Source organism: Ammodytes marinus (genome assembly GCF_949987685.1).
Source record: "Ammodytes marinus genome assembly, chromosome: 13".
NCBI lineage: Eukaryota > Metazoa > Chordata > Actinopteri > Uranoscopiformes > Ammodytidae > Ammodytes > Ammodytes marinus.
The window spans coordinates 26,626,537-26,654,523 of record NC_137217.1 but is presented as its reverse complement, the minus strand read 5'-3'; the positions used below and the strand labels follow the sequence as shown (position 1 = coordinate 26,654,523).

At 40.1% G+C, this 27,987-nt stretch overlaps 1 protein-coding gene across 2 annotated transcripts; it reads left to right on the top strand.

The window, feature by feature from the left end:
• Nucleotides 1–10: 10 nt before the first annotated feature.
• glcci1b (glucocorticoid induced 1b) lies at nt 11–26,473 on the top strand. Of its 2 annotated transcripts, none has more exons than XM_080039065.1 (9): nt 11–141; nt 313–717; nt 6,435–6,583; nt 14,933–15,022; nt 17,666–17,788; nt 18,936–19,073; nt 22,980–23,166; nt 23,564–23,684; nt 24,180–26,473. In XM_080039065.1, exons 2-9 carry the CDS (start codon nt 384–386, stop codon nt 24,454–24,456), a joined length of 1,419 nt encoding a protein of 472 aa, XP_079895191.1. In that variant the 5' UTR covers nt 11–141; nt 313–383; the 3' UTR covers nt 24,457–26,473. The 2 variants fall into 2 exon arrangements, with proteins under 2 accessions (XP_079895191.1, XP_079895190.1); XM_080039064.1 differs by having other exon boundaries at nt 17,663–17,788.
• Nucleotides 26,474–27,987: the final 1,514 nt, after the last annotated feature.

Below are 27,987 nucleotides of genomic sequence, written 5' to 3'. Positions count from 1 at the left end.
TAGACTGAGTGGACATGATGGGGAGGACCGAGCAAGAGCTGGAAAACATCAATTAAACGTCTCAAGAAGTAGCAAAAACTACTTTTAAAGTTACTTGTGTAACGTCTACGGGTTACGTAGGCATGTGTTAGCATCTTACAGGTAAGTTATCACCAAATAATGCCTCTGTTTTGTCGCTCGAGCGCATGAGAAGTAGCAAAAAAAAAAAAAAAGGAAGGAAGCTAACGTTTTTTATATATTTTTGCTAACTAACAAGCTAATGTCTATCTTACTATTCACCCCAACCACCACCTATTCCTTCTTCTCCTTTAGAGAAGCAGTTTGGCAGTACGTGTTCCTTTGTGGAAACGGTAGGACTTTTTATTAACAGCTGTTTTCGGAGGATGTCAGTCCCAAGCAACTCGCTCCAACAGCCGAGGGTGAGACGCAGCAATGCGGGCTCTCCTGGCTCCTTCAACAACAACAACGCCAGCAGCACCAGCAGCTGCCGTCTGCACCCCATCCGAGCCACCGTGCCCTACCAGCTCCTACGCGGGGGTCCGAGCAGCCCAACGCGGACTCAAACTACTTCTACTGCTACCACGACGAGCAGCCGAGGCTCGAGCCCCACATCCAGCCCCACACTCAGCTCAGGAAGTGCAAACGCAAAGCAAAGACTGTCCCCCGAAAATAAGGATTCTTCTTGTCCACCAGACTCAGTTTCACCAGTTTCAAGAGGTAAACAAAAACACATTTATTTTCAACTATTGTAACTTACTCAGGCCACGAAATGCCATCTAGCCACGTGCTGTTAACCCCTGATTATAGCCTACAATGTCATGGTTCCCTTTTGTTACAAATGAATTATACCAAAATAATGTATTCAAATGATACAGTAAAGGATCTAAATATCATATTTAAGGAGGTAGTTTCAGTTGAGGAAGTGCAAATGAAAAGCAAAGCCTGTTACCCTGAATATAATGATTCTTCCTCCCCCCAGATACACCAGTTTCCAGAAGTAAAAACCATAGCCTGTATATGGGTAAAACCAAATATTTTGAACTATGATTGACTTACTTGGACCAATAAATGCCATGTCACCACGTGCTGTTAACCCCGGATGATACCTTGCCATGCCATTGCCTTGGGAACTTTTTTGCTGCTCTTAACTACTGAATTATACTGTTGATACTAACTTGTTTCTCTTCTGTGGTGGAAATTTGAGACTTTTACCATTTAAAATGTATTTAAATGATGCAGACACTTATTTAGATATCATATTTGAGGAGGTCTGGAACAAGATCTTCACTTGATTTGCTAAAGGTCTGATGCATTAACTATTTAACTCATTGTCGACTTACACAATTATAGGCATGAATAAAGGGAAATAGAGTGCAGTATTGGCTCTGTTATTTCCTATGGACTTTTGACAGGAGAGGGGGGAGGAGAGAATTGGCAGAAAGACATGGTTTTTCAGTTGTAAAAGGAGCCACGTCAGTCCCAGAGCTGAGCGAACGGTCAGGTGTTGCCTATTCTGACCTCACTATGGAGGAAAAGGACTCGGCATATTCAGACCATATGCTGCTAAGCCTCGAGCTAGCACATGGCTAAGGCAGGCAAGTGCTTTGCAGTTTTCTGTCACGCTCAGCTGCTCCTTGGAAGTGATAAGGCAGACAAAGTGAAGGACACGAGTCCAACCAACCGTAAATCCTTATTTCCAAGTGTTTCTCTGAATGCTATTTATGTGACAGCCTCTCCTGACAACTATAGACACTGTGGCTGTATCCTTTTTTCATAGGCCAGAAAGAACTGCATTTTTTACTGCTTATTTTTCTGTAAACCTTGTGTTTAATCTACAAAACAAACTCGCTATCTGGCAGATGTTATTGGCACACTGACTGTGATATGATAGTCATGTCTGCTGCAAACAGCTTGCTTTTCCAGTATCTGGAGACAAAAGAAACTCATTCCTGTTCTGTCTTTAATCTCGGTGCATATTTCTGCATTAGTTCTCACGAAAAAGCACAAGGTATTCTCACCACATAAGTGTTCTTTACTTAATGAGATTAAGTCTTGTATTCATTCATTGGTTGTTTAATAGTTTAGTTTATTAAGATCCCCATTAGCTTATGTCTTAAACAGTAGCCACTCTTCCTAGGGTAGCCATTATTTAATAGCAATATTAAATAAAATGGATCACATAGACCCATAAAATGTATACTCAAATTGCATCAAAAGTAAAACAAAAACATTCACTTGCATACATATCATTCATTCTCACAGCAAACCAGCACAAACTCAACCTGTCCTAATACATACAGTTGTTCACATAATCATGTATCTCTTCAATAGATGAGATAATTAATCTACTTATTCACAAAAAGATTCAAAGCTAGAATTTTAAATAGCTTTTTCCTCTTACTTTTAACCAAAATGGCAGCCATAGTATCTCAGTGCAGCATGGTAGTTATTGTGAATGTGTTTGTGTGTGGACTTATATATTTGTGACATGCTTGACATTCCTGGGTTGGTTGAATGAGATGACCTCCAACCTTGTCCAGTGTACCATGCAAGGCAGGAAATCGAGTCTTCCACAACAACAGAGTAGGCAGACTGTCCTGGCACGATGAGTTTCACCAGTGTTTGGCTAGCGGTCGGTGTTGGTTTCCCACCCGAGTGGCATGCCACGCATACCTCAGTCCTATGAAAGAGGCGACCTCTAACCCAGGCCAGTGTCCCATGTCAGTAGTGATGATAGACTTGACCCTCCTGCATCGCTGTGACCTCACAGTCCAAACAAGCATGAGAGGCCTCATGGCTATGATCATATCCGATGGCTTTTTCAGATCAAACGGTTCTAGGACATTTTGAGAGGAACTGTCTACTGTCTGTATGCATTTGAGGCATTTTTTTTCTGTTGGTATTCACACTGCCAATAGGAATCCACTGAAGCGACTTAAGCAACGTGCAAACTGTGTCGCACTGTGTACATTATACAGGGTTTTTAAAAATGGCTGGCGCCAGTTCCTGATTACACCTTACGTCACTTAGTTCCACTGGTGCCGCAAAGTACATCTCTAGAGTTGGAGCTAAAACGGTTCTTTTAAAAAGTAGTTCAAAGAACTATAATAGTTCACGGTGCATGTTGTGCAGATGCAAACAAGTATAACATGAGAAGAATGATTAAGTCTTCGTCAACTTTCATCACTGCAGCCCAGCTTGATGAGACTGAAGCATTCGGCTTTGCACGTTGAATTTTATAATTCGTTGTTGCACTTTGCACCCACTCATGGACTATAATGCTTTCCATTTGGTGGGGGATTCAGTCCAAAGTGCCTTTACAGTAGCATCAATGTCAGTGCCAGACAAATTAACACTGGTAATGGACTATGCTGGTCTTCCGATCATATGATGATGAAGAGTGTTATATTCCACATCATGACCTTTTAGGATCACCCGCATGATGACATCATTCTCTTACCACACTGTCCCAACAATGAAAGTCCCACTCACTGTCAAAGTGCCAGCTGTGCTGAAAACTGCCCTGCTTCATTGTCACCCATTCAAACTGCAGAGTAGGACCAAAAGTGAAAATGAGCGTGTTGTCTGAATCGGTCGACTCTGGTAGAACTATGTTGCGTTTTCTGTAGTTTTATGAGCCTGCACATAACTGACTGTGTATGTAGCATCTGGTGTAGTCTTAACTTTGAAGTCAAGTCTGCTCATTCTTTACTTTTCACTTCATAAAAGTTGAAATCATTAGCATTGTTCACATGCCCTTCTCATCCTTTTTACATGCACTCAAACTAGTCCGAGCTAGCTTGTTGTGGGAGGAGGTTCCCATGGGGCTCATTTTGGAAGATGCTAATAATGCTAACAAGCCATTTCCTGACCAGCTGAAGGACAGATGCTGTAACTCATCAAAAAATCATGTCTGTGAAATAGTATCATAATTCATCATTTACATTGTATAAAGGGCAGTCCTGATGAAATGACTGGTTGCAATGAACAGTTTTTAACTTGAACAAATGTAGGACATCATTGGAAAATGAACTGCAGGCTAGCTTACTGGTTAAATAGCTTTTCAAATAACTATGATCAAGCGTTGATTTTTAAAATACAAGTCATGTCAATGTGTAATGTGCTTTATTTATACAATATACCCACAAGTAAGTTTCTTTGCAGAATCAATCATCAGTTTTATCAATACATTATGTATTCAGTAGAATTATGATTATAATCAAACACTGTATCCATTGTTTTATATTTTAAGGGTAGAAGTGGGCAATCCCATGTTTCATTATTCAGTCTTTAGGTAATTTTGAACAGTTACAATAAAGTTTAATCGTGCTCAGCTGAATTAATTATGTTTAAGACCATCAATAGTATAAAGTAATACATGTCCTAACAGCTTTAGCTTTAGCATAAACTACAATTCTAGATACATTTACGTGTGCATTTCTCAGATATTGGAAGTGATTTAGTTTCTTTTTTGGTCAAGCATTGAAGCTAAATTATAGTGATTTTCCTTTCAGCCAGTGTCATGCTGCAGCCTTATGAAAACCTACAGGAAACCATTCAGCTATGGTTTACTGATTTGGACCACATGTTTGTTTTTCACATTTGCCTCTGCATTTCCAAGGATAAATGGTTGGTTTATTAACTTTACAGCAGCAGAGACCTTAGTTTTCACAGCTTTCCAGATGCCCGATGAAGGAAAGTTCTTATTAAAATCCAACCTTAGAAATATTCCTTTTCATATCACACACACACCGTTCGCTCATCCCTGAAATCAGCAGATGGACTCGCTTTTGAAGTTTTGGCTTCTTTCACACTGTTTCATTTTTCTCATCATCCGGAGATTATTCGAGCTCTGGCAAGTGGGGGAGACGATGGAAAATAACCATAATCCCAGTTCGTGAAGGCTCTGGCTTTGGCCTATATCAATATTGATGGAAATGTAGCCCTGCTTCCTTTGTCTACAATGCTTCAGGGAATTTTACTGTAGCCCAGTAAGCTTACTTAGGCAATACCTTTGGGTGGGTAGGCCTGTTGTATGTTCTATCATGGACAAAGAACAACATTGAATGGCTGTGTAGTTTTGCTAGGGAGAAGGGTGCCTCATGTAGATGGCTTAGTCTGTGTGTGTGTGTGTGTGTGTGTGTGTGTGTGTGTGTGTGTGTGTGTGTTAGTTTGTTCGTGTCAGAAAGGCCTTGGCCTGCTCAGGCAAGGAATGGAGCAAATGAGCATACTTCCTGATCTTCATGCTATTCCCTTATTCAGCTTTGATGCGGAAATGAAGATTTCATTTTACTGTTAGTAATCACACAACGTGTAACTAAGGCTCCAGTTCTGCGGTGTCATGCAATTATCAAGCTAATGTCATTGTGTTTGCATGTATTTTATTTTAATTTTTTCACTGCGTGTAACTGCAGGAATGTTGAGTGGATGCAGGCAGCATTGATGCACATTGTGTTGTGGTTGTTTATGAGTTCTTATGTGGGTGGGTGGTGGTGTGTGTGCTTAACTGCTCCAGCTCACAGCAGACTGCTCTCATAACATCAGATACTCCTGCTCAGACATTTACATTTTCTAAAGGCCAGGACACACCAGTCCGACACGTTCCGACTACCCAAAAACTGGAGTCGCCGTTTCAGGAAGCTCCAGTCTTTCCGTCGCGGCCCAAAAACACACCGAGACGACTGCTTATTTTCCGTACGTCCCGCGCTTGTAATGTCTCCACAACAGCAGGCGGCGCTAATCTGTATTGTGGCCCGAAAAAATACGAAAGCCGGAAATGATGGGACAGCTCTCTAGAGCATAAACATAGATAGAAATACGTATTTATATTTATGGACCATAAGAGCACAATTTTTAGCAGAGAGTGTCGAGCATGGTGTCGAGCAGTCAACAAGGGTTGATGCATGTGAGTACTCTCAAAACGAAACGAACAAACACATTAAAACGATGGCTAGCTGTTGTTAGCTGTTTGTGCTACCCGCCTCACTTCCGGGCTTCACTGATTCGCTAGCCCTCCACCAATCAAATTGCTCCAAATGAAAGACGGTCGGCCGCCGATTGAACATGTTCAATCGGCGGCCGACAGGCTCAAAACAAGCCCGACGACCTCTACGTCGGCCGACGTCACGGCACACACCAAACAGATTTGTCTTTTTTTTGACGACGGCGATTATCGGGCTGGTGTGTCCTGTATGTTGAAAATAACGCCCACATTGGCTACACATTTGCTTTGAGAGATTTAATACACAGTGACATCGAGACAGTTTGCACGTCCAATAGCATGGATGCCTCGGGGTGTTAGTGAGTATTGCTCACTTAGCAATGACGCGCGTGTGTGTGTGTGCGTGTGCGTGCGTGCGTGTGTGTGTGTGTGTCTGTGTGTCTGTGTGTGTGTGTGTCTGTGACTTATCGCATGTTTTTTTTTCAATTCACAGCAGAAAGGTCCAAGTTGCAGGTTCGGAGTTCAAGTGCGATCCGGCGGACATCTTCCCTTGACGCCATTACGGGGCCGTACCTCACTGGCCAGTGGCCTCGGGATTCCCATGGACCGTACCCTTCCTGTATGAAAGACAAAGCAACACAGGTACACACCATTCTTAGTCGAGACGAGAGGCCTCTTTATTGTTTAATTTTATGTTTATTTGATAGGGAGAGATGCTACCACATACACTTGAACAACAGAACTACAATGTACAGCATCAGAGCATCTGTAGCTACTGCTAATTTCTATTGCCTGTCCCTAGAAGGACATAAAAAAACGCATATGAAACAGCCACATTAAACAACATTCAACCACATGCATAGATGAGCTGCTGGTTCTCGAAGAGGATTTCCTCATTATGTATTCCCCTTTCAAAATGGTTTGAGACCGTACGGTATCTCCAATGTTGCTCAACATAGAATCATGGGACTTCCCCACACAATGTAATGATTTAGTCTGTTTGTGTTTAGTGTTATGACCTCCAAGTTTCACGCACCATAATTGCTGCGTTGAGCCAAAATGTACCCAGAACCTAAAAGTACATTTAAGCTGCAGAATTTTTTGCCAGTGTTCTCAACACAGTAATCTGCAGCTTTCACCCAGAGTTAGCGACGCAAGTCACAGACTTCAAAGCTCTGTGATTTTAACGTTTTCTGCCAAAGTGTATATTGGCAGTTGTAGTTACCTTTCCCCCTGATATTTCTATTTACATAGTGTGTTGTAACTTTTGGCATTTTATGAATTAACCAGATATTTTGTACTTATAACTGGGAACGTTTCGTGCCAAACCCAGCTGTGGAAGTTCTCCGACTGTGAGTCATGTAATATTTTTTTTATGGAAACAAATAAATTAGACCTTCAATTCTTGAAACCATGGGCTCCTGGTATTTAAATCATTACGTGACATTACATATTTTGTATATCACATTCATAACAAGTGCTACATTGCAAAACGATGGCCACATATGTCATCTTCTTTCTTAATTCCTTTCAAAACGAGTTGCATCAGGATCTGTCTGATTCAGCTCAACAGGCGTCAATAAGTGACCGATGATTCACTCTGCAGTAGTTTATAAGAGAAGCAATTTGCAATGTCATGGGGGAAAAATCATACCTGCAAACTCGTCGCTTTTCGGCGAAAATCGCCGTTTAGAATCAAAATATATGACCCACGTGAATCGTATAGATCCGAAGAGTTTTTGTTTTTGGGAGGGGGGGGGTAGCGGCAGCTGCCAGAGAAGTCAGCCAGCGCTTCCCAGACTGGACTGTGTGGGCGAGTTACCGTAGTGTGAGACAAGGGAATATCGTTATCTTGGCAATAAAACATCTTTGGTAGACGTCATGAGTATTGTCCAATCAGCGTTAAGATCGGGCACCGTAAAGCATCACTGCTGCCGCTGTGTGTTCAGACTTTAGAATTGGCTAAAAGTCTCAATCAAAGCCCTTTTGATAATAAAAAATTAGAGGCTTTGATTAAACACTGTCAATGCTTCAGAGGTTAATGTAACAGCCTACTGAAACAGAAACTATACGGAGGGACGCAGCTCACTGTAGCCTACAGTCCCTTTATTTAGTCGCGCTGTCAGTTTGCCGACATGGCTCTCTGTTAGACTCGAGACATAGAAAAAGATCGCGGAAGCCGTTCCCGTAGACAAAGTTAACGGGCAGGATATCCCCGACTGATTTCATCCATCAAACCACAGAGTTTTTTCTGAGCGGCGTCTCACTCGCTCACTGGGTCTCCCGGGTCCCGGTGATTTTCACCGTCACAGCGATCGACTCGCTGCTTTGCTGGGGCGGAGACTTTGTGTGAAGGTGATTTAACATCACGGTCGTAGACGAATGTTGTAACTTTATGCTGCATAGTTTGCACTGCACTGTTGACCCACACAGGACTCTTGAAGCTGACAGTTTAATGAGCGCAGTGTCTGCAGTGCGCTCACAATCAGAGCCGACCGACAGCCCCCCCCCCCCCCCCCCAATTTATTTTTATTTTTTAGTTTGTGTTTGATATTAACATCATATTATTATATCATACAAAAAAATGAATACAATGTTTTGATCTAGATAGCCTAGTTAATAGCCCAATAATTTAATCAGTTCATCTGGGAGGTAATCCAAGTTTAACTGATCACGTTCACGTCCAGTGTGTATTGAGTTCATTTAAAAACATTTGGAAATGGGGCTCAGATGCCCATGCACTGTATAACCTATTTCAGCCTCGTCTGTGGAAAAAAAGATAGCTGGACAACAGAGTTCTTCTGCTTCATTCCTCTCACTGCATTTAAATGTATTCATTATATTACAGAGAAATATGTCGCATAAAAGAAAAAGAGCACCAAGCCCAACCCAGAGGACCCTGCATAATATTTTATTTTAAATGAACATTTTAATGGAAAATCCAAGAAGCTTCTAATTCATCCGACCCAGTGTCTCCAAATTATTTGTTCACACAAAATTCCTCAGATTTAGCCTCTTAATTTCCCTCTCAAAGTGCACCAGAATCATGCATTTCACTTTAAAAAGTTTAAAAAAAATCTCCCGGGGGGGCATACCCCCGGATCCCCCTAGGAGGGTCAGGATCTCAGCTGGCTATTATTTTCACCCAGCTGGACATTGGAGGCAATAGTGGAGAACTCTGGTTGTGTGAATGATATTTAACAATAGCCAATCGTTTGGACAGCGAAAAACACCCGACCCCCCTAGAAGGGACGGGTGTTTGTCACCTTTTTCACCTCCTATGAGTTTGCAGGTCTGAAAAATAAAACATCTCTAAGAGTTTTAACAGGTTTGGGAAAGTGACGTCACATGGCTTAATCAGTCATATCCAGGGGTGTGTGTGTGTGTGTGTGTGTGAGAGGGCTAGACTTAGCAAAAACCCTTTAGAATATAGTAATACAGTCTGGTAAATTCCCCAAATGCAAAACTCCTTTTTTCTCCTAGCAAATTATGGAAATTAGAACTACTAAATAATTATTGGTTTCTATTGTTTTGACTGTTGAAGGAGACAAACTACAATCTATGGCTAAAGATATTGTTATTGTAATCTGGTTGCTGGTGGTGGAGTGTGCTGCCAAAACAGGCCCATTAGACTTTGCTGTAAATGTTCTGAAATGCTTACGCAGCACTTCGTTTGAATACATTACAACACTTAATAATTCCTATCTCTGGATATCACAGAGCCTGACCACAGTATTCCTGGACACGATCACCCACTAATCTTGCCCTGTGACTAATGTCTAAATGCAGTTTCGCTTTAAAATCGTAATTTTTGTGGGCGTTTGTGTTGGTTTTGTGTTAGGAAAGCATATTGACTATGCATGATCAGGACATGGGCTGCTCTCTCTCTCTCTTTGCTAACAGAAGCTTTCATGTGTCTGAATGAAGACCGCCAGGCCTCATTTACATGGGCTTCGTCCCTCCAGCCCTTCATTTGCCTCGCATGTCTTTGTGTGTAGGCTGAGGAAGTGGTGAGCGCCGCCTCGCAAGATCCCTTCAAGAAGCTGTATGCAGAGTAAACACCTCTAATTACAGGGTTCCTGTGTGTGTGTGTGTGTGTGTGTGTGTGTGTGTGTGTGTGTGTGTGTGTGTGTGTGTGTGTGTGTGTGTGTGTGTGTGTGTGTGTGTGTGTGTGTGTGTGTGTGTGTGTGTGTGTGTGTGTGTGTGTGTGTGTGTGTGTGTGTGTGTGTGTGTGTGTGTGTGTGTGTGTGTGTGTGTGTGTGTGTGTGTGTGTGTGTGTGTGTGTGTGTGTGTGTGTGCAGCCCTGGAAAGAATAGACAAGTATCGTATGGAAAATCAATTTGATAATTATCAGGTCTTGAAAAATTTTTATCGCACAAAAACATCTGGTCACGTAATCGTACAGTATATAATAAACATAGTAGTCTTGTTGACATGTAGTTATTCTGGCACAACGTTGATGGTTGCCTGTGCTACATAGTATCATAGTGACCATACTTCCCCAGCCATCGTCAGCAAAAGATATGATTTGAAGTCTGAACAAACATTTTAATCCAGTTAAGGGATTTATGTCCAAAGCTGTGGAAAAGGTTGAGATGGGAAACGTTTGGCGATGTGGTAATCATATGTTAGAGAATGACACACTTGACAGTCCTTGAATGATTTAAATGCACAAACTCCCCCTAGGATAGTCAAGACCACTTCCTGTTAACAAGCTCTGCCTGGGCCCGGCTCTTTTCACAAGACAACAACAGCAGAAAGCAGCACACAAAAAGCTCCCTGGCCTCTTTTGTTGTGAATTGCACAAGTTCAAGACAGCCTCTCCTTTGAGCTGTAATGTAGCCTTGCTCGGAGGTGAAGTTGTTTGCACCTGTCCCCCGGGCTGTGGCGGAGGCGAGGAGAAAATCCCACTGCTTACCACCTGGCCCTCGCGGCTAGCACGGCCCGCCTGCCTTTTGTGTGGGAGTTTGAGGAGCAGAGGGCCCATACATATGCTAATATCGCTGTTCCGGGGATAGATCTGTGTGTGTGTGTGTATGTGTGTGTGCCCTAGGCCCTGTGGTTACAGAACACAGAGAACGCCTGTATGAAGATTAGGACACACCAAGAAGCAGCACTGACAAAGGCTGTCTCATCAAACCGTTTGCTTCAGCTTTCGTCTTCACCAAGTTCACATTTTAACTCCAGTTCATGTCCAGCTGACCACTGACATGCCTGTGTGCCTGTTAGAGAGGAAATAAATAAACAACAGTCTGTATTTGTAATCTGAAAGACAACTGTAAGACAAACAAAAACAAACAAACTAGACAGCTGTTTTCCACACCACTGTGAATCTGCTTAAACTGTTTCATTATGGGCCTGGAATATGAATTGACAAAATATGTCTGATAAACATTTGGAGTTGGCACTTCAAACCCGTTCCGATCCCCCGTCCTTCCCAATGGACACAACTTTTCCAGTTTGCTTAGACAGAGGAGAAGCAGGAAAGTGAAGGGTTGCAATTAACCTCAAAAGTGACATTGCATCTGCATACTATAAACAACTTCAACATGTTTAAGTGCTGTGATTTTTAATCTAAATGTGTGCTTTTTTGAAAAAAAATTATACAAAATATATATGCCATGTTATTAAAGCACCACTTAATATATAAAGTGATATAGTAAATTAGCTGTTTATATAAAAATAGTTGAATTCAGTTTGAAGCTAGCTAGCAAGAAAAAAAGAGAAGAAGAAGCCGTCTGAGAGGAAAAAATTATACATTTTCTGGAATGTGAAGTGAGTTTCAGACATGAACGAGATAACAAATACACAAAGTCAACTCACCAAATCAGAATGCATGTTCTCCTCATCTCTAAAACCACACCAAATGATAGCAATGGCACTCGGTTTTGCTCGCATGTCTCGGCATGCAATCTAAACAAACCGGCACAAATTCCACTGCAATTCTATTGAAGCCCAGTCATTATTTCCTGCTTTGGAACAGAGCTGGATTCTTGAGGATGTTGCCTGCATGTAACCCCTTTGGGTGGGAATCATAATGGGAAGCAAGCTGCAGGCTACGGCAACTGGGTTTTTTTTTATCTTCACAGCAGTACATTATCAGTCACAAACACCTGGCACAAATGTCTACAAAGAAAGCACACAAGTCAGGCCGGAAGTTTTAAGAGCTAGCGTGATAAAAGGGCCTCGGAGGTAAATAAAGGTGGGTGTTCTCGTTTACAGACAGTTTGTGCTATCAAGAAAGAAAGCCTGCAGTGTTTTAACTGTCTGGTCTTTAAATTGAAGGGGAGTTTAAAATATCTATGAGCCATCCAACATTTAACTTAAAAACAAACAAACTTTACACCTGTTGTGTTTTTGTATTTAAAGTAAGCACTGATTACCTTTTTAAAGAAGTCTATTTGGTGACTTATACATTGAGTGCAAGTGGGAATTCATTTATAAACTCACAAGCTAATTTTTGTTTTAGGTGAGACATGAGAGAAAACAAAATGTTTTCAAGCACTGGTCAATATTAGATTTTTGCTTATTTTGCTTCCATCACATGTCTTCTTTCGTCCTAGATAAAATGCCCAAAATATACATTCAGGTGTTTATTTGATCTGTATTTCTCCTATACAACCATATTTAAAAGCCATTATCTCAAAATTATTATTTTTCAAATATGGTACTAGAAGCAGGCTAAATTCTAACTTAAATTGTGTCAAAGTGACAATTAACCTTTGTTTCAATTTTAAATCATGATTTTCTCATTTTAACCAGTGCAGCCCTAAGAAAACCTATACGTTCTACTTGCTGCCAAATAAAAGCGTTTCACATTTCAGTGAGAAGCCAGTAGCGAAATATCATTCCCTACTTGACGTCATAGAAACATCTGTGAGAACTTAGTTTTTCCTCCACAAGTCCACACAACTCCATAAAGCCTCTCTGCCCTTTCACAACAATCTCCATTCTGTATGAATGGATCAGGCTACGGCATCTAGTCCCTCAGTGTTTGGCAGAGGCATCAAACGGCTCGAGTCATTCCATAGGCCACGCTCAAAATGTTAATGCTAAAGGCTAGCTACACATCTGCTATCCAACGTGGCCTAGCACACTGGTCCCTTTTTTACGAGAGAACACAAGCACCCATTTAATTCGGTGTCCTTTCCCGGGGAAAACCAGGGCCAGCAATCCAGCGAAAAAGGGCTTCCCGGGTGTTCCTTAATTATTCACAGTGTGATATTCCATATCATAGGGCAAGGCTTGTGCGTTCGCTGGGAGAGGGATAGTGGTGTTTCTGTTTGTGTGGGGTCAGGCGTAAGGCAGTGAGAAGACGCTGACATTTTAAGATGTTTCGTTCTACTGTGCTGACCATAAAACGTCAGATGTTTTGAGGACCAGAGGCACTGTTGATATGCATAATAAGGGGGAAGTATGTGGTTTGAGACGAGCCTATGAAACATCCTCAGACTGTTGCTGTGTTTGCATATATTTACATAACTTAACCGTTTCCTCGTGTATGCATTGCACTAGAGGTCTAAAAGTTCAGTGAGACAGAACTGCCTCTATGCTCTCTGGTAGGGAATGTTTTGTATATCTGGTGTACTAATACTAACAACATAACATTTCTCTGTAGACTCTTTGACCTGGGATAAGCTTAGCATTGTGCTTTCTGCTGAATAGAGAGTGTGTGCATAGGCTAAATAGTGATAGAAATTAGTAGATTCATCTAAGGTGGAAACTGGCAAACTAGGTGTAGTCAGGGATTAAGGGGCAACGCTTGTTGTCAAAATTACTTTTTGTCCATCAGTGAACATCTCCTCAAGATCCAATAACTGTACGTACTGTTTGCGTGCGGACACTGGCATGTTGCTAGCTACGGTGGCCCCCTTTGTGTACAACCCCTTTGTCTACACATCAATAGCAGATCGTGAGGAGATTTTCACAGATTTTTACAATAAGTGATTTTGACAACAATCATTCTCCAGAATCACTCCATGACTCGCACCCTCAACACCAGCTGCTAGTAATGTCCTTGTGAATGTGGGAGTAAGGATGTAGTCTTATGTAATGGATATATGTTTTCACTATAATTATTTTCTCTTCCAGATAGTAGATGTTGTACTGTATAAGTCATTTTAGCCCATAGACAAAAACAAAAAAGTTTCATATCCTGCCACAGATGTATTTATCCAAGCCCGGCTAACTAATGGAAGCAATCAAACATGCTATGACTTTTGTTTTTCCTGTTTAATGTAGTTCTTTCCTCAGGGATCGTATCTCATGACTGTTTTCCTCATTTTCATTGATTCCAGATTTGCTTCTTAGCGCACAGCACTCCACTGCTATCACCACCATCTTTCTCAACTGCTTATCCAAACATTTTAAATTTGAGGTATTTGGTTGATGCTCAACATCCTGTGACTTCACAATGAGGTGTCTCATCAGCTGTTCAGTGTCTTTGTCAGGGGACTTTTCAAGAGTTTTTGGGAGGTTGAGTTTTTAGCCTTATACTTCTACTGAACAATATTTTGTTGACTTTAAATTAAAGTATACGCAGTTGAAAGCATGATAACATACAGTATATGTGAATTTATTTGTGTACAGTACATATGTAATTTATAATGACTGTTTTAAACCCCTGTACTTTTTAAATGTATGTCAGTCTTGGATATGTCCAGTATACATATTGGACATTTCATAAACCCTCCCTAATGGGCTTATATTCAACAACTCCTGCAGCCCTACATCTGTGACCTTTCAGTTATCTGATCTCTGTAAACATTAGGCCACTCTGCCATGTAAACAAATCTTAGAAACTACACAAGCAAAACTATGCTTTTCTTTGTTTGCCTCTGCAAAATACAATGTGCTATTGTGTGGCTATATTGTCTCGCAATACATTTGGAGCACCTATCAATAGCTTTAGTTATGTGTGTTAGAAGTTAATGATTTATAGCTGTATAACGTGTATTTATGTGTCGGCATACATGTATTTGTGTGTTCCAGACTCCAGGTCTCTGGATCGATGAGGCAGCAGAACAGGGAAATCCTCACCAGCGTTCTGCGTCCTGGGGCAGCGCAGACCATCTCAAAGAGGTAGGTTCACCTTAGGGGTTAGGCAATCTGTACCACTTTCAGATCCTCCATATACTGTTTAAATGAGATCGCAGATGAAGTTAAGGCACTGTACGCAGCTCTGTCTGGGTCAGCTTTTAAATAACCGAACCATTATGCTTTTTGCAAGCAAGAGCCTACAGTTAGTTACGTGAATAAACATTTATAAAAGTGTATAAACATCTAAATGTATCCCTCTCTATTCAAACAAATCCCTTTTTAAAAAGTTTGTGTGGAATGCTCGGTGTAATCTCCGAATACAGCCACAGCTACTTATATGGAGCGCAGAGCAAAGGTTTGTTGAGCATATGAATAAAGGGTGTCAGCCATGGAAAGAGACTAAGTAGGCACACTGGGTCATAAATAAAGGCTTTAATTGACTTGTCAAACTACTCGTTAATGGCTTTGCTCCACTAAAAACAACATCTCTAAATGCATGCAGTTGGGTGCAAAGTATAGTATTATTTTTTATAACAGTTTATGATAGTAAGTTAGTTAAAGTTGCCTTACTAAAGGATAATTTCTTCTTTGGAAAATACAATCTTTACCCATCCCTTCAATCGCTGATAAATGATCTGAACAACAAACCTAGTTCACCTGTCTTAACCTTTGTTAACCCAAATCACAGCTGCTTCTCACAACAAACTCCAGACACTGGATTAACACAGGGAGCAGTCTCCACAAACAGTCTGACAATGAGCAAGGCCAGATACACTCTTCAATACACTCACATTGCCATTTGAAAAGAGCATGTTTTTGTCATTTTTGAGATTCATTCCATTTGCTCAATGTGTTTTATTTCTCAGGGTTTGAGGTCAGCCTAAATATTATGCTCCTTAAGGTCGGTTTCCACTTGTGTGTATCTTGTGAGCTTGGTGGCCAACCAGCCTAACCACATGGAGCTATTAGGTCTCAAACTGGAGGCCACGGGCTAAATTTAAGCTCCTTCTCTCTCCTACGTGTCCCACTCCAATGCACCCGCGCATCTCATTATGGCCTGTTGTTTTTGAGAGACGGGGCAGGAGCTCGTCTCAAGGGTGAAGCTGCCCTATTGTTCCCTCTTTAGCTCGCACTGAATGAAGTGATTCAGAGTAACTCATGTTACTTAAAGGCTTTACAGATGCCCCCGCAACACAATAGACAATAGTCATATTTTTCCAGCACACTGTATGTGCACATCATCAATACTAAGTCCGACAAGATTAATAGCATTTATTTTTGTTTTTCTTAGTATAGAAAATCCACTATGGAAACTCATGAGTAATCAAGTTAATCTATGTCAGCCAACACACATGACACATAGATGGTCTTATTCAAGTTCGCAGTAAGTTCAACTACTAAGTTCAGTTGTGTTGTGTCTTTACTTTGCTGTGCTTTGGTTACACTGGTCTGATCATGCTAGGTTCAATGAGTGACACATCTGGGTCTGCAATAATTTGATCTTACTCATATTTTTTTTTTTAATTGTTAAGAGGAAAATAGTAAAGTGTTCGGGCTTGTATTGAGAATATAATTGGCCATGGTGTGGATGTCAGCAACGAGTAGTCACATTGCACAATCAATGCACATGTTTTTGTTTTGTTTTGCTGGTATTTAGTTCTGTAGACATTCTTGCACTTCAGTTTAAATTTTCTTTACACTTTCATGACTTTGTGAAGGAGTTGAACTTCTGATAGACTTCTGTTTTGAAACAGTTCAAAGCAGTCTACATAAATGGGTTCCAATACATTTAAACCTTTTTTTCATAATTTGGAAATTGAAAAAAAGTGGATTGGTGAATCTAACAATAACTTCTCCTGCTAGAAGGATGTCCATCTTTTTAGAGACAATCCCAGGGCCTAGGCTTGTAAAATCTATACAGTAACATAGCACAGGGAGGAAGACTAGTCTCTCTCATCCTCTGAGATTACAAATGGATTGCCTGGACTTGTCATTATGGACTACTGCTGTCACTTAATGAATGTAGTGAAATGTATTCTTGCTCTCTTAACCTCTGCGCACACACAACACATGTGTGGGAGGACATTTAGGAAAAGAGCAAGTCCCTTTGTTGACTGTATTGCCAAGATCAGCGTTGAAGACCACACCTTTGTCTGCACAGTACAACTGCGTCTGTTTGGCTCACAAAGGGTTTCCTGTCTTTAAGTTGATACTGGGCCAGAGACAGAAACACCCGTTGACCTCACTCCAGACACACATGCGCTATACTAGGATGCGACAATATTCAAGTCAAGAGAATATTTATGGCTACACACACAGTCGTGCATATTCAGTTTGCAAGAGTCTTAAGAGAAGGAAGCATCCCAGCCATCCTAAAAATGATACAAAAATAAACAAATATTATTTGGGAAATGATATGCTGCAAAAAGGAGGAACAGTAACATCAATGAAAAATAATTACCAAACCCTAAATGTTTTAGACCTGTTCAATTATTTTCATATATTCCAACAGTTCAGTTACACTATATGGGAGTAGAGTTGCAACTTTCCATAGATTAATTGACTTGTCAATCTCCTGTTTTACTAATGGGACGAGTTAAACTTCACATGTTGACGGACACATTGTCTTCATGATTGGACAGTGAACCGTCCTTTGCTGAAGTGATTTTCCTTCTCTTTCAGCAGATTGCTAAACTGAGACTGCAGCTGCAGCGCAGCAAACAAGTCAGTCGTCAGGGCAAAGACAGGGAGCAGAGCTCAGTGCAGCTGTCGCAACAGGCGCCGCATGGCATCGCATGCCAACCACAGGTGAGTTATTCAAGTCAATACTCATGCTTTGCCAAACTGACTCACCCACATGTGTGTTAGCTGAAAACATTAACCAACTCTGACTTTGGTGATGCAATATTTTACCTTTAACAGCGATGATGTGATAAGGTAGCTAAGCAGCCTACAAGTGAAACAGCCGGTGAACAAACTATCACTAATGCTGAGATAAGAGAACTGAATAGGAGTACACCATGGTGAAAAAGGTGTTTGTTTAATTTTATAACTTTACTCGGAGTGAAAGTGAATGTATATTTTTATAGCGTATTTTGTATGGTCTTTGAGGTTTCATGAGGCCATATTTGATCATAAACAAAGTGGGATGTTGTATTTTGCACTGCATCTGACTGAAAAGGTGTAGTTCTAGTTAATGAGTCCCCATTCTGACCAGTTATGTCAAAATAGGAGGAGAGCAAGGGAATGTGTCTGGACATGCCCCATTCCCTCCCTGTTTGCAGTTCATTCATTAACAGATGCACAACAACTGTACATGAACTACTAAGAAAATTAAAGCTGTTGTGCGTAACTTCTGTTGCCCCATGATGAATTCTAAATAATTAGAACAACACTGTCAGTGCATCTAGGTATGGATTCTTTACCTTCTGATATACGTCCAAGTATTTTCTCAACAGTAGAATAAACAACTGAGACATTTCCCGTGTCGGGGGGCGACCCCAGTTTGTAAACGCTGCCATACTGAGAAATACACAGGGTTTTGTGGAGATGATATGCTTGATTAACTTTGTGTCAAATAATTTGGCAATGGCTTGAATATAACCGTCATTCATTCATATGAAAAAGTTATGCTCTATAGCTTAAACATAGAGAGTGAAATGGCCTCTACCAACCTTTGGTAAATCACACTCATGGCTGTGTTTTGTTCCCCAGGACATTTAATCTTACTTCAGTAACAGGCATTTGACATGAATGCCTCCACCCATACATTTTTCATGAAACTGGATCAGTGACTATTCAAAACAGCAAGAATATCTTGGTGACATTAGCAGTATCATGTTAAATACATGATATTTGTTATTGCACAACTGACCTGAATGTCTGTCGGTGTGTATTTGAGTGTATATTATTTTGATGTGTACATCATTTTCCTCTTGTTTTGTTTTTTTTCCAGTACAAGGGACCTTCATCAGCTTTGTCGGCAATCCCTGTGCCAAAATCCCTCATATGCAGAGTGCCAAGCAGTGTGGAAGGCATCAGCCATGAGCTAGAAAATGTATTTATCAGAGAGGACTGGACGCAGGGGCTACAGGTAGGGATGTGTACCTTACCTTAGCACTGCTGTGTTTGTCTTAATCATTGTTTTTCTGTCCCATTTCAGTTACATGATGACATATGAGGAATTTCTGACCGATACAATATCTCTGTTGGCAAAAACAACTACATAATTGGTTCCAAAATGGTTGCAAACCCATCAAATTATGTTATCCATTGTTAGGATTATTTTTTATTCATCTGTCATGAGGACAGTTCTGGGACTGGGTAGCCATCTCCCAATTTTGTGTGAAACCTCCTGAGTCATAACAGTGGAAGCATTTTATATTCTCCCATTGTGCAGAAATGGAGTGAATGCAGCCAACGCCACAAACTGTGATCCAAGTGTAAACAAAGTCTCATCACCAGCAAATAAACAAACCACAGAATGGGAGCTCTAAAATGAATGAACAATCTATAAATAAATAGACTAGAGGGCAACAACACTCACAGGAGGTGTATTACGCAAGTCAAACACCCACACCCATACACCTTCTGTAGTGTGTCACCCAAGAGAGAAGCTGCATATTTACCAAATTAGCTTAGCATGTACCTTAGCTCTGGCCCTTATTAGTTTGCTGAAGGTGTCGATTGACGTAATGCTATGAGGTGGTTTGTATTTATTATTGAACCACAATCACTAATACTTTGTGAATATGTACAATATTTGATTACATCAGTAAGGAGTGAAACAGTTAAGAAATTAACAAAATGTTGCCCCCCCCTCACCCATAAATAAACATTTATATTTCTATGATCAAAAACAGCTTTTATTTCCTAGCTTACAATTTATTACATGCACACAAACACTGTCTTGTAAAGTCACTTGTGGCATTGTGCACCATACTGTCCAACAGCATATATTCTCAGTCAGACTGACTTAAATCTCTTAGAGGCGAGGGGCCTGTAAATCCTGTCTGATGTGGGGTAGTAAACCTTGGCATGTCTGTAAAGCTCCCCTCTTAGAAAAGTCACAGACACACACGCACGCACACTTTAAACACACATACAAACACGCGCAACACTGCAGATTTACTGCCTTTTTCCCCCCTCCTGTTTGAATCAGCTGTGCCAAAGCTCACTGTTCAACTACTGTCAAGTATTACCATATGGCGTCGTGTTTGCTTCTCAATTTGCCCTTTAAACATACAGACCATCACACCAGAGGCCTCATAGTTATAGCCAGTCTTGGATTTTAGGACTTTTTAGCTGATGCTCTTAAACCAGAATGACATCATTTAGTGAGTGAGCTGTCCAGCCAGTTACCCAGGAATGCATCAGCAAGTTTACATGTATTTTTCCAGAAGTCATTGGATTTTAAGGGAAAATTAAATCTGACCTTTTTTGAGTTATTCTCTCAAAACGCAAAATACACCACCACCACTCTACTATTTAAAGGTGGAATCAGCAATTCTTATGAATGCAATTCTTATGAATGCTTGTTGTCAAAATCACTTTGTCAAAATCTGTGAATATCACCTTACGAAAAAATAAAATCCAGTCTTAATGCGAAGCCTAAACTCTGTAAACCGGCATGTTGCTAGCTACGGTGAGCCTCCTTTGTTGACATACCAGTTTACAGAGCCTAGGCTGTGTATGAACACCAGGGGCCTATTGCATAAAAGTGGAATTAAGCTATCCAGGATGATTGGAAAAAGCCAGCCTTGACAAAGTCTAGCCTGGGCACTTTGGATTAGTCGGTTGCATAAACGCCAATCCAGGATGAAAAGGGGCTGCTTTGTCAAGCCAGGTGTAATGCCTCGTTTCCACCGAGTAGAGCGGGTCGGGTCGGAGCGGCTCAGAGCGGGACAGCTCACTTTTAAAAATCTCGGTGGTGATCTTGATGTCCCTGCATTGTGTTATGATAAAATAGTTGACAGTGAGCAGTCTGCAGGTGCAATAGAATATCATGGAAAGTCCATTCAAAAAGTGAAACTTTCATAGATTCATTACACAAAGTGAATTATGTCAGGCCTTTTTTTTTGGATGATTGATTGATCATGGAATAAAAAATCCAGTATTTAAAAATATTATAATATTGCATACAATCAATCAGAAAAAGGATTTATAATACAGAAATGTCGACCTTCTGAAAACTGTTAATTCTAGATTAATTTCACTTAATGTGTTATGAATCTAGAATATATTTAAGTTTCACTTTTTGAATTAAATTACAGAAAAGAACATTTTCATTGATATTTAATTTTGTTTCAGATGCACCTCGATATAGTTATAAGTGAATTTATTTGACCCACATTTGCAACGTCATCTGCCATCGATAATCAATTGTATAAATATAGCCCGCAATATGAACAGACTATCACATAAATTATTATACTTTTTATCATTTCATCTTAATCTAATTATAATTAAGTTAAATATAAATGGTTCAGGTTAAATAAAATAAAAAAATAACTATTTAACTAAATGACAATGCAGTCTTTTATGTGGTACCTTAAAACAGGCTAATGAAATAAAGCAGTACACAGAAGATCATGGAATAACTGTTAAACACCTTGATTTCAGATCAGAGTGACAGCTGACTGAGCCAATCAGGCAACAGAATAAGTTTATCCTTTACGTTTAGCCTGGTCCTGACCAGGCTAAACGTAAAGGATAAATCTCCATGGTAACTTATGTCTCTCCGCTTTTATGCAACCGGATCATGGCTAACACAAGCCAGTATAACCGAAATATCCTAGGTTAATCCCTTATCTTAGTTTTATGCAACAGGCCCCATGTATTTTTTTCAGTGCACACACAACATTACGGACAGGTAGTGGTTCGTAAGGAGATATTCACTGATTTTGACAACAAGCATTCTCCAGAATCACTGAATCCCCCTTTTTAAGGATCCATGTACGTTATTGACACATGACCAGGGCTGTACAGTGCGACAGTTTTGATCGCATTTGCTACTGAAATTGATCACGTGCGATGATGAATACGAATCCATTCGCATTCGTGCGACAGTTTGATAATGAGGAGAGGCTGTCTTTGAAACACAGAGGAGAGATGTACAACACTGCTTAGAGGGCTCTACATTAACACTGCGGGTAAATGAGTCTTAGGCAAGTAAGTTATTGAGTCCACCCTCCACTTTGGCTGGTGAAAGATGTGTGCTCGGGATCTGTGCTCGTGCAGCGATTCTAGGTAGGCTATAAAAACTTCACGGCTTCAACGGCAATTACCGGAAGGAGACGGCACATTACCGCAGTTAAGTTAGCGCGTGTACAAACAGAACATTTCCTGTGCGCCTTCACATTAAAAGCCTGTTACTAGCCAAACATGAGTTGACTTTTATTTTGATGCCGGTAAGAACAGGAAGTTAGCGCTTTTTTCTAGCTTGAAAGGCAACTCCTTCAGCTGCAGAGAGCAGTCAACAGTAGTCTAGTCTTTATTTAAACAAAGTTTTAAATAAGCCACTGAAAAGCTACTCCCAACACATTCACAACAACCTATTTAATTTATCCTAAATTGTACCAATATGTATACTTATTTATTTAATAGGCTATGTTTAATGTTTTAAAGTTTGGTTTTAATTAACAGAAGGACATTATAATAATAATTCTGAATCAGCAAAAAATTGCAATTGGCAGGTTAGATTCTTTTTTCTAAATTGCAATCAGTGCACCCCTATTCATTTTTCTACAATTATTACTGCACACACTAGGATATCATATTAATTGTGAATCTCAAATGAGACCAGGATGACATGCTCAAAGGTAGAGCAAAATGCAAGGGTTAAGGTTATGCAAGTTTTCAATCATAGCCTACTTTGTGTGCTACCAAATTTATTTTTGTGCTACTGAATTTTTTTGCTTGCTAGCACCAGTGCTACCACCTAAAAAAATAAGCGTACAGCCCTGCACATGACCCCTTGCCACCTCCTCTGCCCTCACAGACTATGGATGTGGTGGACGGCCGGCGCGCTCCCTTCCCTCCTCATCACTACAGCCGCAGCAGGACACGTGACACGGACACACAGGCGCCTTCCAGCGGAGAGTCCAGTCCACTGCTCTGCCCCTACAGCTCAGACCTGCTCCTCTCCCCTGATGGAAGCCCCTGTTCTGCAGAGGACACTGATAAAGGTGGGCCGTTGGTTTGATTGAGTTACTGTTTAATGGCGCGTTTCCACTACATGGTACTAGCTCTACTCTACTCGCCGTTTTTGCTTTTCCACAATGTAAAAGTACCTACATGGTACCTACTCCGTTGAGGTTCCAAAAAATATATATATATATATACTTTGTGGCTCCTAAAGGGATCTGCACAAAATCTATATTGGTGAGGACCAGAGAATAGTTAAAATAAGGGAAAAAAGAATAGCTGTTTGTTTTCTTTTTCCAATGAAACAAAGGGTTCGTACTAAAGGTTGTTCACATTCCAAAAAGAAAGGTTCTGAAAAATAACTTTGGTACTTTTCCTTTGTCTCTGTATAAGTACAACAGCAAAGTCAACATGTTGTTTTCTTAACTGTATTTCCAGACGGTGTGTGCAGTTCTCCTCTCCCCAAGTTTGCCACTTCCCCAAAACCCAACAACAGCTACATGTTCAAACGGGAGCCTCCAGAGGGCTGTGAGCGGGTCAAGGTGTTCGAGGAGTTGGTGTACGTATTTTATTCTGTTTGTCTTCAAGTAATCCCTCTTACTGAACAGTTAGCTACTAGTCTCTGCTTGCATGGAGTGTACTGTTCTATCAAAAGAAAAACAAAAGCTAGTTTACTGTTCTATTTTATGAAATCTGAGATCCTGTTGCAGGATAACAGCAAAGCTAACACGCTTATTTGCATTTTGGGTGGCACAGATGAGGGCAACATGCCTGTGTGGGAGAAACAACTTGCATTTATTCAAAACAGTCATATACTGTAAATAGAAAATGACGTGCACTAGTATACCAGTGTGCCTTGAATGGTTTTGATTAATTGTTTTCTTAGTCTTTTATTTATTATTAAGTGTCTTATGTACAGTATTACTTGTTCTCATATCTCTGGAAGTGCTACCTACATTCTGTTGTATCATTATCCCACCTGGAATATAATGACAATCAACTATTTGAACTTGAACTTGCAAAAAACACTAAACTCAACTTGTTATGTCTTCAGGTCTGGCAAATCCAAAGGCTTCCCCCTCTTCTCGTGCCCCGACAAAAACAAGGTGAACTTCATTCCGCGGGGCTCAGCGTTCTGTCCCGTCAAACTGCTCTGCTCCTCTCTGTTCTCCCCCGTCTCCAACGACAGCCCAGGGCCTCAGGTGACCCCCTCCAATCTGCCCACTGCACCATTAGTAGCTTCCTATCCGCCCGCCGCTGTCACAAGCACGGGCAGAAACACAGACAGCCAGAGCCCCGACGCCGATGCACACATTCTCCTCAGCAGCTAGTAGTACTCAGGTATTCAGGACCAAAAACCGCCTACGATGAAAAATATTCCAGCTAGCCAGGGGGGTACGGTTTAAGAAAAAAAAATAAAAAAATACTTGCACTCCGTTAATCTTAACGTTAGCCAGCAGGGAGTGCCCAAGGTCTAGGAAGTACAATCACATAGGGGTATTATGGTACCAGCATCCTGCTAGCGTTTCTGTTAGGTCCTGATGAACTTAGGATGCTTTATCAAGATAACTTGATGACTTTGGTCGTTGTGGAGTCTGCTGACCTTGGGCACAGCCTCTCTTCACCCATCACTAACCTATTCTCAACACCCATAACAAAAATAGCTTTGCTTTGTTTTGCAAAAAGAAAATAGAAAACTGCTCAGATAATTGTCTTAGTAGTGTCTGCACTTTTATCAAGATTAAATCATAAAGGAAAAACAACGTTCACAAGAGACGACCATGAGTTATCGGAGACACACATTCGACTCATGTTATCTAACCAGCTTATTAGCTATTCAGTGTTTCAGCTAGCTAACATCTAAAGGACATACTACTTAAGCTCTTTTGACAGGACGGGAAATGCTTGATTCATATTTTAACCATATCTGAATGTCTTACAGCCAGAATACCTTGCCCCACATTAACCACAATGTTTGCACTTGTTAATACCTGGCTCAGAATGAAACAGGCCCTGGCCTTTTTAATTTTATTTGTTTATTTGAAAGGGTTTATAACAAAGTGTCTTATGTGAAACCAGCCGTTGCTTGAATGCCGGCTACACCCAAAAGGCTTACAAGCCATGACCTAGATCTGCATTTCTAGTCTGATCACTATTGACAACCCTGGTTAGCTCAACACAAAATGCAACTATCAGCTGTTTTTCAGTGACCAAATAACTAATCGCAAAGCACACAACTCCCCCGTTGCCTTGTTATATTGCCCCACACTACACCCAACAGTAACTCAGGTCAAGTGGAATGTACTTGCTACGACTATGTTGCCTTTCCCCAGTGTTTCTGGCCTTCTTCTCAAGAAAGACATTCCAGTCTTTTACAGAAATGTGTTATATCCCCCCTCCCCTCCCCCCTGGAGAGGGATGTTATACGGACTGAATCAAGTGATTGATGATGTCACAGCTTGTGACTTATGAATTAACCTGTTGAGGTTAGAGTTTCAGGTGCTATGACACATTCCAGAGATCGCTTTTGTATTGGTCAGTGGCGAGTACTCGTGAAAACGCAACTAGCTACATAAGCTACACCCTCCCCGATTTGAAAAGTCGACAAATATGTTGTTTGTCTTTACCCCTTTGTTGAATATGTACCAAAGCAATTTACAAAACAATGAAAGACCTGTCATGTATTGGAGAACCACGAGGCACCATTTTCTGTGCCAGAAAGAGAATGTTTGTGTACACTTTGTTTAGTTTATAAACAGTTCAGCGACGTATAAACACTGGTTCATAGTGTTTCTAACACGGGCGATAATCGTTAAACGAGGCTGAAGCACGTACTTGGGAGTGAGATGATAATCACTATTTTTTTTAGACCAATTTCTAAGTTAAAACAATCAGAACTTGAGTGTGCAATTGATTTTTTTTGTTTGAAGTAAAGCTACACTAACAATTTGTGTGTAACAGTTATATATATATAGATATACAAATCCAACCAGATGTGCATTAACGTTACCTGCACAAGTTGTATCATCACCAGAACATATAGGAAAAAACACAAAACAAATGACTGATTTAGTAAATGTTTCATTCCAAAACTTGCACACACATAAGCACACATATGAACAATATGCAACACATTCCACTCAAATAAAGTTGAAATAATCTCTTTTAGTTTGCAGCCTGAGGAGGTCCAATCAAACCAATTCTGATTTTAATTCACAAACTCATTGTGCAGAGCAGTTAAGAAATGATTGCCATGTTCGGCAATGATGATTCAGTTCTCCTGTGTATTACGCATTTTTATGTAGAACTTGTGTGTGTTTTTCAATAAAGAAAGCAAAAATTCTCTCTTTTTGGATCTGTATGTAATCTTTTCATAGGCCCATAGACGGACACATCGACTTTCAATATAATTATTCACAAGCATCGCATTTATAAACAAACAGCTCAAGGTAAGGCAATCAAAGTATTTGGTCGTGATTTAAATATTTACAATTGTCACATGGCTTGAACATCAAAAAGGACACTAGACTAAGACATAACAAAATAAATTCAATCAATAGTTATATTCTGATTAAGGAATCCAATAATTATGAGGTTCAATATTGTTATGTGATTAGATTAAGGCATTTACTGTTATGCAGCATTATAGTCAAAATCAGTATAATATGACTTTATTATCATGATTATCAAACTCTCCAGTTAGTTTTGTTCTGAAATCAATACTCTGAAAACTGCCTTTGTTGCCTGTAAAAACAATACATAAATCTAACAAACATTTTGTTCTTTCAATCACATTTATACTAGATGACATAAAACAAACAAGGCATGCAACATGCAATAATAAATGAGTGATATGTGTATTTCTTTAGTTTTGGGATACATTTCCAAAGTGGATCACAAAAACAGCATGTAGCAAAAACAGATTTTAGAGCATGAATGTTAAAAAAGAAAACTCCTAGCTGTCTGAAGTAATGTGAAATAGTTGCCAATAATTTAGTTCAGCAGATCAAATGCAGAAAAATATACAGTACTTCAATTAATTATGGATATTTCTCTTAACTTTACGCTGGCAATTTATAGTATTTTGTAAAAAAAAAATATATATACGTATCTCACAATGTAATTATGCCTGTGACAAATTTCAGAAATAAATCATGAATGCTACTAGTGACTACGGATTTCAAAGGCAGCTAAAGTCAAAGGCTTTTTGTCCCAAGCTCATAGTGAGGTATCCATGTTCAACGTTACATGTTTTCCCCAGTGAAATAGCCAAAAGGCTTAGTAATGTCCACTTGTAAATGTTTATTTTCTTTCACAGTGGAAATGGTGAGAGCTGCCAGTCGTTAGTTGGTCACTTACAGCAGTGTAATACTGCCACCATGAGAAAGAAATCTGATCAGTTTATTTTTGATAACAGGAAATTGTTGCTTATATAGTGTAATAATTCTGTTATTTTTACAGCATACCAGCAGTTTTCTTTTATACTAACTTTTCTCGTAATAATCACATTTGAGAGTATATTTTATAATGAGAAATGTGTAGCACAGTGTATGTAGTATATCATCGTAGTACAGTACCTTTTTATATATTGGTAGAATGAGAAAGCTGAAACTATTGATTTGCAATGCAGATTATTTTTCAATCAGCTGTTTTTTCTGTAACATACAGTCAATAAAAAAAAAAGAAGAAGCCCATTATCCTTTCAAAACGACCTAATACAACTTGATTGATCCTCAGGGAATATCAGAAATTCAACATCAAGCTACTTAGCAGTAAATACAGTTATTAAAAACGTGTTTTGTGTGCGTATCTGGCTGATCAGATTTTTCTCTGGTCACTGTGGCAATGTTACTCAGCTGTAC

Excerpts from the sequence above, each read along its gene's own strand:
- glcci1b (XM_080039064.1), top strand. The coding sequence starts at position 384 with ATGTCAGTCCCAAGCAACTCGCTCCAACAGCCGAGGGTGAGACGCAGC. Across the intron at positions 6,584-14,932 it reads TGAAAGACAAAGCAACACAG|ACTCCAGGTCTCTGGATCGA; the intron begins GTACACACCATT and ends TGTGTGTTCCAG. Across the intron at positions 23,685-24,179 it reads AAGGTGTTCGAGGAGTTGGT|GTCTGGCAAATCCAAAGGCT; the intron begins GTACGTATTTTA and ends TTATGTCTTCAG.